At 36.2% G+C, this 16,361-nt stretch overlaps 1 protein-coding gene and 1 pseudogene across 1 annotated transcript in view; both read left to right on the top strand.

The window, feature by feature from the left end:
• ASCC3 (activating signal cointegrator 1 complex subunit 3) overlaps nucleotides 1–16,361 on the top strand; it is a 402,674-nt gene that overhangs the window by 34,675 nt on the left and 351,638 nt on the right. Inside the window, 1 exon segment of the mRNA XM_006148783.2 lies at nucleotides 6,622–7,181. Coding sequence (XP_006148845.1) covers nucleotides 6,622–7,181 — 560 coding nt within the window.
• On the top strand, nucleotides 3,360–4,590 carry LOC102472088 (SWI/SNF-related matrix-associated actin-dependent regulator of chromatin subfamily E member 1 pseudogene; annotated as a pseudogene).

Below are 16,361 nucleotides of genomic sequence, written 5' to 3' on the forward strand. Positions count from 1 at the left end.
GTATCATAGCAATTATTTCTTAGAAACCAGATGTTGAATACTTAACTCTATTATGTCACAATTTGATAATTTGGTGATCATTTGAAAAATGGGATAATGCCTTCCACTTCCAGAAAAAGCACTTTGTTTACTTTTGTAGCCTCAATGTGTGGTATAACTTTTTTGTATCTGAGTATTTCTCTAAAATGAAGAAAATACTGGCAAGATTCATGAGACTTAACATGAAGGTAACTCCGTCTAATAACTGTATTCAACATTTCTTGAACATTGTTACTTCAGTTGAATATGTACAGGGAATAAATTTATGGAGGCCTGATACAGTTTATGTTCAAGTTGAATCATCACTTCTCTACTTTGTTACATGTAATGTTGTGTTATATGTAATACACTTTATTATCTGTTATACTGAATGTAATGCCCTAGGGAAATTTCTGGTATAAATATTTTACATAATTGTAAAAGAAAACATAATTATCAGATTAAAAATGTCTGGTAACTAATTTCTATTCAAATAGAGCATGTTTATATGAGCTTGCTGTCTTGCTGATTTTTTTAGTAAATTAAATGAAATTAAATATCTTTTTTTGCTAAATTAAGTAAATACTGTTGGATTATAATATTATAGTATTCATAATTTCAGATCAGGTGTTAGGAGTAAAACTGGTATTTAAAGTTTAGAAATAACATGAAAAAATGATAGATACAAAAGATATTTATAAAAATGTTTTCTACTATACAATAAATGTTTAACTGGCTAAGGAACTAATTTATTTACAGCTGTATGGACATTTTTGTTCAATTTTCAGTTAAAATTTTCTATTCATCCTTTTGCAAGGATTTACACATAAAATAAGCTGTTAAAAAAGTGACATTTGGGGACAGCAGGTGGTATGGTTGTTAAAGTGCTAGACTCCTGCGTGACTGACTGTGGTTTGGGTCCTGGACCTGGCAGTTTGCTTTCTCGCTTTGTCTCTATCTCCCTGTGTCTCTCTCTGGTGATTGCACATTCTCTATAGTAAATTAAAAACAGTAATAATAATAAATAATTCTTAAAAATATTTTAAAAGCGACAATTTGCAAATACTTATTATTCTGCAATCAAAAGAAAATATAGACCTAAATTGTGTGTTGAGGATGATTTAAGGTTATAATGATTACTCAACTCTTAGATTTTATTAAAAAAAGTTTTATAATCTTTCAGTAATAAATTACTTCTTATATAATTTTATGTGATAAAGTTTCATATTAAATTTAGTTTTTAATGTTTGTTTTTAAGTTTCAAGATGGCTTATAATAGAAAGAGTATCAGTCACCCAGCCAAATTGAGTATTAATCATGCTTTGCCACTTAATGCCAATTTTGGCAAGCCTCTTTCACTTATTTTTACCCTTTTTTATTATTCTAGGAAGTGCTTTAATAGTTTACTGTGCATTTCTCATCTCATTTGTTCCCTGTATAGTTGTGAAGTACACAGGGCAAATATTTGTTATTAATGTGACATAGTCTAATGACCTTCTGTGTGCATCTTTTTAATATATTGCAATTGAGATGTCCGGAGTGTAGAGCCAGTTTGTTGGTGTATAGTCTTTACTTTTCCTAAGTCTTCTCCCCACCAACTCCCATTCTTCCAGTGCAGTCAGTGCCTGCTTAGAGGCAGCTAAAGGATTGGCAAGTAGATTTCCCTTCCAATTCATTTTTGTATGGAGAGGTAGGGCCTGCTAGAGCTTGGCAAAATTGACAGTTGACTGTATCATTCTCCATGTTTTATAAACAGTTTTCATACATGTCAGTTGCTGAAAAACTGAGTGCAGGCTTCATAAATGAGCTGGAAAATGTGAGTGGCCCCTTTGCCCTGCCATGCCTGGGGTTTCATTCTACCATCCCAGTTCTGAGCTGTTTTCATCTGGGCAGTCTGCTGTGAATCCCCTACGTCATACCCATCACCACAAGTGGACAGAACACCAGAATGCATGTTTTGGTGTTCAGTGATGTCCATCATGGTTGCAGGAAGGTGACATGAGTGGAAGTCATTGCGGAATGTTTTAGCAACATGAAAATTTTTTGTTTTCAGAATGCAGCCATCTCTATTTTTGTTGGCTAATCATCCATGAGGAAGAATGTTTTTTTGTCAATTATTCTCAAAATTTGAAACTCCCAGATTCCCAGAGCAACTCGATGCATAAAGATTTGCTTTTGAGAGATCTTGTGTTTTTGAACACATGTCCATTCTTATCAGCCCAGCACATGTGGGTGGAGTAGGTTACACAGAAAAAGAATTAGTAGTTAGGCAAGGGTATTAACATTTACAGAGCACTATAGTCCAGCTAGGTTTATCATTTTTAAATTCTTATTTGAAATTTAAAAGATATAATTCAGTGCTCACTAAAAATCAGAAACTCCAAAAAGGTATTTTGGATCTTTGTTGATGTTTTTGTGAATCTGCACTTATTTTAATCTTTATTGAAAAACGGACTGATATAACTTACTTTTCTTTCACTTTTTTTTTTTTGCACAATTTAAATGAATACACTGTGGTATTTAATGAGTGTAATATATGGCTGTAGCATAATTTAACCAATAACCTAATAATGGATATTTAAGTTAATTCCACTTCTAGTAATAAGACTATTCTTTCATTTATTGCTTTCTCTCCTAACATGATTTATTTATTCTTCATATTTTATCTGGTAAACAAATTAGAGATGAATCTACATTCTAGGAATGTATACAGAATCAGTTTGATTTAGTGAAAATAATTTTTTTTTTTTTTTTTTAGTTTGCTATAGGGCACATGTGCTCCCTGGAGTGAATCAGAGGGAGAGAGAAAGAGGGAAAATGATAATTCTCCCCTTGGGAGAATTAGCCATGCAGTAATCCTTTCTCTTCTCAGGATTTTGGGTATGCATGTACATCCCACTCAGATGTTTTCAAGCCACCAGATCTGGGATTTGAACTTTTCTCTGACCTTGTGGCATCCAGCCCCCTTAATCTCCTTGCCACCTGCTGGCCCTAGTGAAAAGAATTTTGCTTAGTAGTTAGAGGACTGCTCTAAATCTTGTTTAATGACTTAATAGCTGTTTGATTTTTCTCGAATAATTCGAACTCTGTACATTTTAGCATTTAAAATAGAGATGCTTTTCTTAGGACAAAGAGGTAATTTCATGTGAAAGTTTTTAGTTTAGGTAAAAAAAAATCCCAAGATTCATAATAATACTATCTTTACAAAATAATATATATAAAATGTTGAATATAGAATGAGTTTATGGGACTTTGCTGCCTTCAGTGTCTCAGATTCATTCTTAAGGAACAGAGAACTTAATCTTCCAAAATGTCAAAAAAAGACCATCTTATGCCCACCTCCCACCCGAGTTTCTGCAACACAAATGCCCAGCACACCAGGGTTTGTGGGATGCAGTCCATACAGTCATCTTGCCTGCAATGGCTACAGGCTGGGAGGGAACCCGGGCACCACCAGCCAGGTCACGGTGTCCTCTGGTATCACCATTCCAAAACTGCCAAAGCTACCAGATAAGCCACTGAGTCCCTACATGAGGTACAGCAGAAACGTCTGCGACCAAGTAGATATTTCCACCCCTGACCTGAAATTGTGGGAGTTTGGCAAGATTATTGGTGGCATGTGGCAAGATCTCTCTGATGAGGACAAACAAGAATATTTAAACGAATATGAAGCACAGAAAAGATAAGAGTACAATGAATCTCTGAAGGCCTATCACAATTCCTGTGCCTACCTTATTTACATAAATGCAAAACGTCATGTAGAAGCTGCTTTAGAGGAAGATAAGAAACAGTCTCTCATGGAGAAGGAAGAACCTTACGTGAGCATCCAGCCTGCTGAAGATCCAGATGATTATGACGATGACTTTTCCATGAAGCACACAGCCACTGCCCACTTCCGGAGGAACCATTGCCTCATCAGTGAGAGCCTTAGAGTGTGGGGCCAGATGTCTGCTCAGTTGTCACAACAGCTAGAATGCAGGTCCTCAAGTGGCAGGTCCAGTCCTTAATGGTTCATTAGTGAAAACTAGAAGCTGAACTTCTTCAAATAGAAGAATAACACCAGGAAAAGAAGAGGAAATTCCTGGAAAGCACAGATTCATTGAACAATGAGTTTAAAAGTTTGTGCAGTCTGAAGGTAGAAGTGTATATGGAGAAAATTGCAGCTGAGATTGACAGGCAGAGGGACAGGCCTGCAAAAGGCAGGAGGAGAGGGAAGACGAGGGAGCAAAGCAAGCCAAGTGTAGTCAGAGCAGCATCCAGTCTTGAGGAAGAGCAAGTGGCGGAACAAAGCCAAGGAGAAGGACAGCCTGCTGATGGAGACAGAGGAGACACACTTTGAAGAGACGACAGAGAACCAACAGAATGAGGAAGAAGGCATGTCTTCTCCTGAGGACAAGGAGAGTAGGAAAGGGGGGGGGGGTCAACAGCCTGGCAGAGGAGAAAACCAATGATAGTAACACTGACTTGGAGAGCAATATTGCAACAGTGAAGGAGCCACCAACAGACCCCATACCAGAAGATGAGAAAAAAATATATATATTGCCTTGTTTTATGTGTTCTAAATACTCTTAAATTAAAAAAAAAATGAGTTTGTGAATGTGAATTCCACTTTTGCTCAGGTTTTAGTATCAGTATTAACAGTTCTGTTAAATCATGTGTAGAATTACAATACTTAAATTATCCAAAACCCAAGTTCTCCAAGCGCAAGTAAAACGTACATAACGGAAAAGTAAATTGCACACAAATTCTGTTCAGTTAATTAATTTAAAAGCAACTTTTAATTTATAAAATGTTTTTTATCACATTTAATTTGTAGAAGATGTTTGTTGTGTACTACAAATAATTATATGTCAGAAGATGTTCTGTAAATTTTTTGTTAGTAAAGACAGACTTTAAACAAGGAAAATTGAGTATAAACATACTCAACATATAAAAATAAGCAATTTCATGCTTATTTTTGTGCAAATAAACAGGCTTCTACACACATGTAAACATCGAATATAGTACAAATACTGAGGTAGTGTAGTGTAAAAATATTGCTCTAATGTTGTACGTGCATGCCCAAAGTCATGAGAGGAGAATGGAGGAGAAGGGATTGTGGTGTAGCCATATCTCCTGGAGGCTATTTCTCACTTTCTGGCTTTTTTTTTTTTTTTTTTTTGTCTCTCACTCTGGTGTCAGTGAATCCTAGATTTAATTTAAATCAATAATTTTTTTTCAACATTGCCTGTTTGGGGCTACGTACTGTAAAGGAGCATAGGAATGACCACAGCATTGTACTCGACTTGGAAGAGGCAGTTGAGTTGGATTCTGAAATGTGGGTGTAGATTTGGACCATCACAGTCTTTGGAAAACGATCAGTGAAGTTATAGAAAAGGCATAGCATGGAACAATACCTGGTATTTGGTTGTTAAGAAACCCCTTTGTTTGGGACAGGAAATATATAATAATCAGTAAGGTTGGGGGGAAAATGATGGGATCAGCTCCTAGCAATGTAGGAGTTTGGATCGAACTATATATGGTAAGCTGTTCAAGATTTGAGAATAATGATATGGGAGCCATGTTTTCAGAAAGGTACTAATGTTAATTGTATTACTAACTTTGCCACTGTTACTTTAGGTAAACCACATTGACTTTCAAAGTGTCTAGAAGATTTAAATTCATTTATTTTAAATCTAAGAATATTCTTTAAACTCCATCTCATAAATACAGATTCTTTTCTTCTTTTTGAGAAAATTGGATAGGAGAAATTAATTCTCTAAATAAATTAAGGGATAATTCTTTACCCCCCCCCCCTTTTACTTTGTTAATTACTTTATTTCTGGCCTCTTTTAAACAGCAGTTTTCTTTTATGTAATATAATATGGCTTTTTGTTTTTGTTTTTTTGTTTGTTTGTTTGTTTTTACCATCAGGTACCTGCGCTCACTCGAGAGAGACAGAGACAGAGAGAGGGAAAATAGAAATCACCCCCGAAGGGGATGGCCACATCTCAGTTCCTCCTCTTCCATTTTCCTCTTGGCATTGGGTGTACATACACATGAGCCAGCATAATTTTCAAGCCCCTGGCTCCGGGACATGAACTGCGATCAGCCATGTGGGAATCCAGCACTTTAACCATCATGCCACCTACTGACCCTGTTTATTTTAAACTTACATATATTCTCGATGGTACTTTGCATAACTGTAAATTTAACCCTGCCATCTTGGGTTTACAGTAGATTTGGAAAGTTATAAATCTTTTGAGTTTTCCTTTCAGTTCCAAAAGTCTGTAATTTAGATATTTTTCTTACTATGGTTTATTTAGCTAGCTCACCAAATCAGCCTTTCAAATTTGGTTTTAAAAAACTTTTAGCTAATGTCTTAAGTTGGTTTCAGAAAGAGATGTGGTTATTGGGCAGTTCTGTACTTAGATATAGAGTAATTAGTAAGAATGATTTATTTACCTAAAATTGTTCTTCGAGAATTTGGGAATATATTTTTATGCTCTTGGACTGTTTATTAGTAAGTTGTGACTCAGAAGAATATTTACAGTGGTTTTTCAAGAATGGTAACTTGATCCATGATTCAATTGTCCTAATACTGTTTCTTTTGTCTTCCAATAGTTGGAACAGATAATGGAAGTGAAGCCATTGAAAGTGGGGCTGCATTTCTCTTCATGACATTTCACTTGAAGGACTCTGTTGGTCACAAGGAGACAAAAGCTATCAAACAAATGTTTGGTCCCTTTCCATCATCCTCTGCCACTGCAGCTTGTAATGCTACAAATAGAATTGCTTCTCGTTTTAATCAAGATGATCTTACTGCTCTTGTCCAGGTGACAGAAAAGGAATATGGTGACAGAGTACTTTTTGGAAAAAATTTAGCATTTTCATTTGACATGTATGAGTTGGACCACTTTGATGAACTTCCAATAAATGGTGAAACTCAGAAAACTATAAGCCTAGATTACAAGAAGTTTCTGAATGAACATTTTCAGGAGCACTGCACCCCTGATCACAAGCCTGTAGAAAAAACAAATGTCTCCTTCTTGTGGTGTGAAGTTGAGAAGTATTTAAATGCAACCTTGAAGGAAATGACTGAAGCACCAAGAATAGAAGATCTTTGCTGTACTTTATATGATATGCTTGCTTCTGTTAAAAGTGGTGATGAACTTCAGAATGAGGTATAGTTGAAGTTTTAATTAATGTGAACTATCTTGGTGAAATAGTCTTTTTAAAAATGAGTGGATAGCAAGAAAGTACTCCTTTATTAATGTGTTATAGAAAAGAATTATGTAGCTAGATGGGTTTTACATGCCAATCATGTATATACTTTTCCACTAACTAACTATTGGAACACTGGGAATGTAATGAGTAGCAGAAGTAGTTGGACATTAGTTCGGTGCCCACATGTCCTGGATACTGGGACAGTCCTAGTTAAATCTGTTGTTCCATTGTAGTAATTAATAGTGTCCCCTTTCTTTGAAAAGTGCATAGGTTTCGATCATAAATTATATGGTCAGTGTAATAATAACTGTTATCATTTGCACAGCATTTTATATTTTTAAGAGTTCTGTGATGAAAATACAATAAACTTCATAATATTATAAATATAAGTGACTTACTAATTTAAAAATATTTCAGACCAGTTTTTTTCATTTGGAACAGTAAACATTGAAAAATAGACTAATCTAGAGATAATTGATTCATTTGATTTTTAGGTCACTTGTTCAATAACTAATTGTATTTTTAAAAGATTTTTTCCTATCATATAAATGAAAATATTATTTTAATTCCTTTGTGTGGCATGATTTGGTTATCTTATTTAAAATGATGAATTATTCTTACTGTCATATGAAAACTTCGAGTCGTTTTATTTTGTCCTTAATATTGGCATTCTATTCTTATTGTAAATTTAAAATAATGTCAGTCCAATTTTGATGATGGACAACATTGTTGAATGAATTGATTGTTGAATGAATAACATTTGATGAGGATTAAGAAAGACGGTGGGGACCAGCATTGACATAATGGCTGTGTTGCTGAACTCCCATGTAGTTGACCTTGGTTTGAGTCCCGGACCCAGTGGCTTAAACTCAATACTGGGAGCATGCCCAATACTTGTGCATGCCCAAGATCCTGAGAGGAGAACGGAGGAGGAGGGATTGCTGTATGGCCATCCCCTTGGGGAATGATTTCTCTCTTTCTGTCTCTCCAGCAAGTGCATGCACCCTATAGCAGAAACCTCTCTAAAAAAAATAAAAATAAAAAAAGAAAGAAAGATGGTGAACTATTATAGAAAGAGCAGAGATTTTCAAATCAGAGAGAGAGAAAGTGAGAAAGGAAACCACGAAGTCTGGGACTTAAAATCATGGTCAGCCATGTGAAAGTCCAGCACCTCAGCCACCACACCACCTGCTGGGCCTTCTCACTCACTGATTGTGAATCTGTAATTGAATCTCACGGAACATCTTTTTTGGGGGAACCAGCTGGTGGCATGGAGGTTAAGGTGACTGGATCTCATTGGCCAGATGCTCATTTCAAGTCCTGGCCCTAGCAACTTGATATACATGCCAAGCTCATGGGTGTACATGCTCAAAATCCTGAGAGGAGAGTGGAGGAGAACTGTGGCGTGGCCATCCCCCTGGGGCGGGGAGGTAGGGGAGGGTGATTTCTCATTTTTTTTCTCTGTCTTGCTCCAGTTGAGTACATGTGGCCCTATAGGTAAAACTTAAAAAAAAAAATAAATAAATAAATAAAATAAATCAATAATCAGTTTTCTTGTTGGGTTACCTCAGCGGGATACCAATAGTAAGATATAGAATTGATATAATCATTAAATGTGATATCCTATGTGACATGGTAAGTAGCACATGGTAAACTCATTACAGTATAGTTGTGATTATATGGGTGGTATTGCTGCTGTTATCAGAGTTAAGAATTTTTAAATCACATGGAGTATCAGGAATATAGAAAAACTATTTTTTCAGAGAAAAATTAATTTAGGAAATTAGCAATCTAAGGTATTGGAGAACTAAACCCATGGTAGTGATAGGTGTTATATTGATTAACATTAATTTGGACGTGAACTATCACATTAAGTTCTCTGACCAGTCTCATTTACCTTGAATTATTTATATTTGGTTTAATTCTGTTTCATAATGAATTTTCTCTGACATTCTTGAAATAATGACATTTTAAAAATTGTGATTTATAAAGAAATTTTTAGGGACCAGCAGATGCATAATGGTTACATTGCTGGACTCTCACATAGTTGACAGCGGTTCGAGTCCTGGACTCAGTAGTTTAAAACAAAAACTGGGCACATGTGCATGCATGCCCAAAATCCAGAGAGGGGAAGGGATTGTGGTGTGGCCATCCCTCTGGGGGGTGATATCTTGTTTTCTGGCAAGCATATACACCCTGTAGCAAAAATCTCCTAAAAAGAATTACCTATATTTGTTTATCATAATTGAATAAATAGCAGTTTCCCTAGTATGATCATAGGAAACAAACATAAATGCCAAACTGGTGTATATTTTATTTTTTGAGTGAGCCATCGAACTATTTTTCAAATGTCTAGAGTAAAATTTGTTATTTCCCAGTTCATCACAAGATTAAAGCATGCAACTGAATTTGCTAGAGGGAGAATATTTTCTGCTTCTTAAGCTTTTTCATAATTTACTTCAATATATGGTCAAACTGAATTTACGCTTCCATCCATTCATCATATATTGTATGCTTAGCACTCCTAGGTCAAGTGCTAACTACTGAATAAAGAAAGGTGAATAAGGTAGCAACTTTGCTTTAGAGAATTAATTGCTCAGCTTGAAACTCATCAAAAACAACTGTATTCAAATATAATAGATTTTATGACACCATAAACAAAAAATAGGGGCATAAAAGAATTCATAAATTCTTTGGTTGGGTTAGTATGGTAGGACAAATATTCACAGTAGATGTAGAGCTTGAGCCAAGTCTTAAAATATGACTAGATTCAGGGCCACCAGGTGGCATGGAGGTTAAGGCAACTAGATTTCCATGTGGTTGTCTTTCAGTTGGATTCCTGGACGTGGCAGCTTTAAAAATCCACTGGGTGCATGTGTACTCATGTTTAAAATCCCAAGAAGATGGATTGCTTGCTTTTCTTCTCTGTCTGTCTTTCTCCAGGGAGCCCACACACCTTATAGCAAACCTAAAAAAAAAAAAATAAAGACTAAAAATGACTAGACTAGATTTACCTTTTAAGTTTTTTTTGTTTGTTTTTAAGGTTTTTGGTACGTGCACTTGCCAGAGAGAAATAGAAACAGTAAGTGGGAATGTGAGTAATCATCCCCTCACGGGACATATGGTCACCTGCAATCCCTTCTCCATTCTCCTCCCATGATTTTGGGCATGTAGTTCCTTAGGTCCAGTGCAATTTTCAAGCTGCTTGGTCTGGAACTTGAACTGTGATTGGCCATATGGGAATCCAGCACTGAAACAACTATACCACCCACTTGCCCCAAAAGTTTTTTTCTTTTAAAGAATTATTTACTTGGGACCAGCAGTTAGCATAATGGCTATGTCGCTGGACTCCCACGTAGTTGACCATGGTTCAAGTCCTGGACCCGGTGGCTTAAACTCACACTGGGCGCAGGTGTGTGCGTGCCCGAGATCCCAAGAGGAGAATGAAGGAGAAGGGATTGTGGTGTGGCCATCCCCCTGGGGGGTGATTCTTCGCTTTCTGTTTCTCTCTCTCTCTCTCTCTTTCTGGCGAGCGCATGCACCCTGTAGCAAAAACCTCCGAAAAAAAAGATTAAAAAAAAGAGTTATTTACATAATTTAATTTTATTTGTTATTATTGTTATTTATTAATTTGTTATAGGACACATGGGCTCACCAGAGAGAGAGAGCGAGAGAGCGAGAGCAAGAGCAAAAGAAAGCTGCCAGGTCCAGGGCTTGAACTATATAGTCAGCTATGTGGAATACGGTGCCTCAACCACCATGCTATCTGCTGGCTATAGGTTTAACTTTTTAAAACGGACCAGGAAGGTAGGGATTATATATTAGGCTTGAGAAAGAACATAGTATATTCTCCCCTTTCCTTTCCTTTCCTTTCCTTTCCTTTCCTTTCCTTTCCTTCTTTTCTTCTCTTTTCTTCTGTTTTTTCTTTTGTTTTTTCTTCTCTTCTCTTCTCTTCTCTTCTCTTCTATTTTTTTCTCTTTTTTCTTTTGTCTTTCTTTCTTTTCTTTTCTTGCCATTGGGCATGTATGCTTGGCAGAGAGAGGCAGGAAATAAGAAAGTGAGAAATCCCCCCCCCCCAAGGGAGTGGCCATGCCCCAGTTCCTTCTGCTTCATTCCCCTCTCAGAATTTTGGGCACAGGACAAGCAGTTAGCGTAATGGCTATGTCGCTGGACTCCCATGTAGTCATCTGCGGTTCGAGTCTTGGACCTGGTGGCTTAAACTCACGCCGGGCACATGTGCGTGCATGCCCAAGATCCCGAGAGAAGAATGGAGGAGAAGGAACTGCGGCGTGGTCATCCTGCCTAGGAGGTGATTTCTCGCTTTCTATCTCCCTGTCTCACTCTTTCTGGAGAGCGCACACGCCATATAGCAAAAAACTCTCCAAAAAAAAGATAAAAGAAAAAAAGAAAGACTTTGGGGCATGTGCACACATGCGCCCAGCATGTTTTTCAAGCAGCTGGTTCTGTGACTCAAACCATGGAGTTGGCCATGTGAAGAAATTCAGCACCTTGACTACCGCACCACCTGCTGGTCCCAGAACACAGTGTATTTAAAAGCTTCAGTCTGTTCACTGCCAGTGTAGAATACAAAGGGGGTATAGTGAGACAAGGATGTGCAGAAAGGTAAGCCAAATGAGGGTAAGACCTTGTGCACCTTGTTAAGGTGTGTTACAGGCAACTCTGAAGCCTCAATGTTTGGTTCAGTAATTTTTCACCCAGGCTTTAACGGATAGTTTAATATATAAAAACTAAATTGTTTACAAAAGTCACAAAACAAGATGGTGGTAGAAATTGAGGAACTTTTTTCTTGGCATAAGTCTACCATTCCCATCCATTAGGCTATCAGATTTTTGAAGAAAAGAATTGTAACTCGCAAGTCTCTCTGAAGCATTTGTTTTCTTATAAAAGCCAGGTCAAAATTTGTGTTTGTTTCTTTGTTGTTGACCATGGGCCTTTTAATTAATCCCACGTGAACCTTAGTTTCCTAGTCTATGGAATATATGCTTCAAAATGTTGATGTGAGGATTTATGAGGTAATATATATGAAACAGTATAATGTTCTGTAAACTATAGGCTTTCAAATGTTAATACCATATATTTTTACATTTCCAAATTTTGAGTATATATCAGTAAAAAAATTTATATCATATTATATCTGGATATTTCAGAGAATAAAATGATGCTTAAGGAGTAGGTCTTTTTGTTTTGCATTTTTATGCCTCAGTATCCTAAAGAAAATATTTTTAATTCAGTTTTGAAGTGGGTTCTGATTTTAAAAGTCCTTGGTGAAGGAGAAAAGAGATTAATAGAAGGACACCTGAGGACTATATAATGTGGAATGTGAATATCTGGTATATTGGAGATATATATTAAAGTAGATAGTATACTTAGCATTATTTCATTATTAAGTGCTATTTACAGGACTTTTGATGCTGATATAAATATTGATGGAGTTATTGTGTGGTCAGTTCTTAGAAATAGTCAATTTTGAGTTTTATTGATATGATCATAGTTTACTTTTGTGCAGATGGGACTTCATAGCATTTGTGATTTGACATTTGCTGTTAGCGTTATCTCTTGACTCTGCAGATGGTGTTACTTGACCCACACAAGTTTATTTCTGAACCTTACTCTCTTCCAGATATATGCCTGTTCCCAACAGTGCGAGTTATTTGGTTAGATTGTCATTGAAGGGTAGACTTTGTTTTTATTTATTTTTTAGTATGTATGTTTATCACAAATGGTTCTAGTATTCTTTGAGATTTCGATGTAAAGTAATTAACATGGTTTAATGCAGCAGTTCTCACACTTTTTGTCCTCAGAACTCCTTTATATTCTCAAAATTTATTAGGAACTCCATTGAAATTTTCTTTATGTTCCTTAGTTCTATTGATATTTATTTTATTAGAAATTAAAACTTAAAACATTTTAGCATATTGAATGTCTAAGTCATTTGAAATAATACACTAAAGTCCATTACATTAATATAAATAATGTCTTTATAAAAAATAACGTTTCCTTTAGTCATGATAGAGTGTGTGTATATACACCTGAGAGAAGGAGACAGAGAGTGAGAGATGAGCACCCTGCACAGAGTCTGGGCACTCTGTAGTCTCCTTTCTCAAGTACTCCAGCCCATGAAATCCTGGTTGAACATGCACCACTAACCTCAACTGTAAATTTGAACCACAGTCACTCTGTGGAAACCAGCTTCTCTTGAGTAGTGCATTGTTCCTATACTTGTCTTGCGAGACTTGCTTATTTTCTATTTGATGGAGTTGAGTTACTTTTTTTTTTTTTGATTATAAGAGGACTTATAATGAAATTTTAAATTCAAGTAGGCAAGTCTATGATCTTTTCATTTGGGAATCTTCCTTTTGTGTCATGACTCCCAATACTTGACTACACCTTCCATCTTTTTCAGATATTTTCCTTTTCAGTCTCACTTGTTTTTATTGGATTAGATGTATCTTTTCTCTGTCTTTACAGATATATATCTGATAATGTATGTACTATAATGTAATTTGACCATTTTCTCCCAAGGTTCTTGTCATTTTGATACTGACTGCTATTTTAGGTTATTACTACTTTTACTTTAAGAAGGATGTAAAATTTCAAGAGGAAAACTCTCGATTCATTTGTTCTATTTTAGCTTAAACATTTAGGAAAGATCAACATAGAAGTATTTCATCTGCTATATAACAAGTCTCTTACATTTTTTTGGGGAGGGGAGAGTTTTTTGCTATAGGGGGCGTGCGCTCACCAGACAGACAGAGAGAGACAGAGAGATAGAAAGCGAGAAATCACCCCCCAGGGGGGATGGCCACGCCGCAATCCCTTCTCCTCCATTCTCCTCTCGGGATCTTGGGCACACACGCACACGCGCCCAGCGTGAGTTTAAGCCACCGGGTCCGGGACTCGAACCGCGGTCGAGTACGTGGGAGTCCAGCGACATAGCCATTACACTAACTGCTGGTGCCAAGTCTCTTACCTTTTATAGTCTATACTAGAAAAGGAAAAGCCCTATGTTTTACTTATCTAGGCTGTGTGTTGTTTTTTTCTCCCCCTATGGCTCAAATAGTTAGAATAATAGGCTGACTATGGTTTGATAAGCTAGATAAATATAAGGTTCAATACTTGTATTTAGAAATACTGCTAATCTACATAGGAAGATCTGTTTTAGCTGCTGCATCTTTAAAATATAAATTCAAGGGACCAGCAGGTGGCATATTGATTAAGGCATTGAACTCCCACATTTTCAGTCATGGGTTTTCAAGTTCTGGACCTGGCAGCTTGAAAATCACCCCAGGCTCATGTGCGTGTATGTCCAGAAACCTAGGAGGAGAATGGAGGAAAAATCACCCTTGATTTTTCACTTCCCTCTCACTGTCTGTCTGTCTGTGTCTGTCTCTCTCTCTGGCAAGCACACACACACCATATGGCAAAAACCTTTAAAAAGTTTATAAGTAAACAATAACTAAATTCAATGTGAGTCTATCTGGGAGTTGCAGATTCAAATAGCTAAGAACGTGGACTTCAAGGTTATAGGAGACATATAGGAATCCTAGCTTTCTCACTTATAAGCTGTTTGACTTTGGCCAGGTCATTTCTTCTCTAAACTTCAGTTATTTTTTTAACTTGTTATATGCAGAAAGTGATAGTGTTTACCTTATAGGTTGTCTGTAAAAATATGGTATAATACACTTGGAGCCCTTAAGAGTTGTGCCTAGTAGATGGTAAATACTTAATATGAATTGACTATTTACAGCAAAAATCTCTCTTTTAAAAAAATGTCTGGGTATAAGATACATGAGGACAGCTCAGATCAGGCAGACCTTTTCAATTATTAGGCTCTTTTGTTACGTAGTAATATTTGTTATTGGAGAAGTACATGTGGAGTTTCACTTTGTTGGAATTTGTACAAGTTGTATTTCGAAATTTAAGATACTTATCAATCCCCAAAAGATTTTGAGATCATATATCATCTTGTCTCAGATTTGGGTAAAACTTTATTCTTACTATATCAAACTATTAGGACTTACAAATATTTTCTATTTCCAGTTTATAGCAATAATATATTCCAAATTATTTTACTCACAATAAAAATGGTGGCTGAAGGAATAGCACACTTTGTGAAATTCTTTTCTCCTTCTCCACTTGACACTATTCACTGATTCATTCAGTTGCTCATTCCCTACTGTATGCAGAATACTCTTAAATTTGGGAGAGAAAAGGCAATCTAACAAAGTTAGATTACCCCACTCCCTTTATCTTGCTTCTTTGAGTTCCTTTATTTTGGAACTTTCATGCAGGGAAATAAACAGAAAAACTGTATTTGATAGAATGAATGTTAAAACTAATTTGGATAAACACATGGGTTTTACTGTAATGTATTCTTATGGGAAAGGTAAATACATTTTATTAGAAAAATAAAGGACACATTTATTGAATTTGAGATAAATAAAAACATTTTGGATAATGTTTAGTTAGTTCATAAGCATAAATAAGTATGACTATTAGATTTAGAAATTACTATAAGCAGAGACCAGCAGGTGGCATGGTGTTTAAGTTGCTGGATTCCCACATAGCTGACTGTGGTTCAAATCCTGGACTGCTAGCTTGAAAATCACCTTGAGTACATGTGCCTGCCTGCCAAAAATCCAAGAGGAAAATGAGGAGAAGGGAATGCGGCATGGCCATCCCTCTTGGGCATGATTTCTTAGTTTCCCTCTCTGTCTGTCTCTCTGGTGAGTGTCTGTGTTCTATTGTAATAAAAACCTAAGGGGGAGGGATTACTATAAGCTTTCAGTTAAATATTTAAGATTTAATAAGTAGATTTGGTTCAGTGTTGTATCGCCACATACACACAATGGCTATTTTCTTCTCAGGCCATTAAACCTAGAATTTCTCCTTTCTTTTTTTTTTTTTTTTTTTTTTTTTTTTTTGCTATCCTTGATTCCCTATCCCTCACCCTCTGCCATGTACCACCCTCCTCCCACACTGTCTCTGGTATCCATGGTTGCTTTCTATGCCTTTCTTCCACATTTAATTGATTTGCTAATGAACTTAATTAGTTTAAATATTTCCAATAGCAAGCGCAGCTGATATATACCTATACATGAACCCAAGTCTGAATT

The sequence above is a fragment of the Tupaia chinensis genome, unplaced genomic scaffold, assembly GCF_000334495.1.
Source record: "Tupaia chinensis unplaced genomic scaffold, TupChi_1.0 Scaffold000244_1, whole genome shotgun sequence".
Taxonomy (NCBI): Eukaryota; Metazoa; Chordata; class Mammalia; order Scandentia; family Tupaiidae; genus Tupaia; species Tupaia belangeri.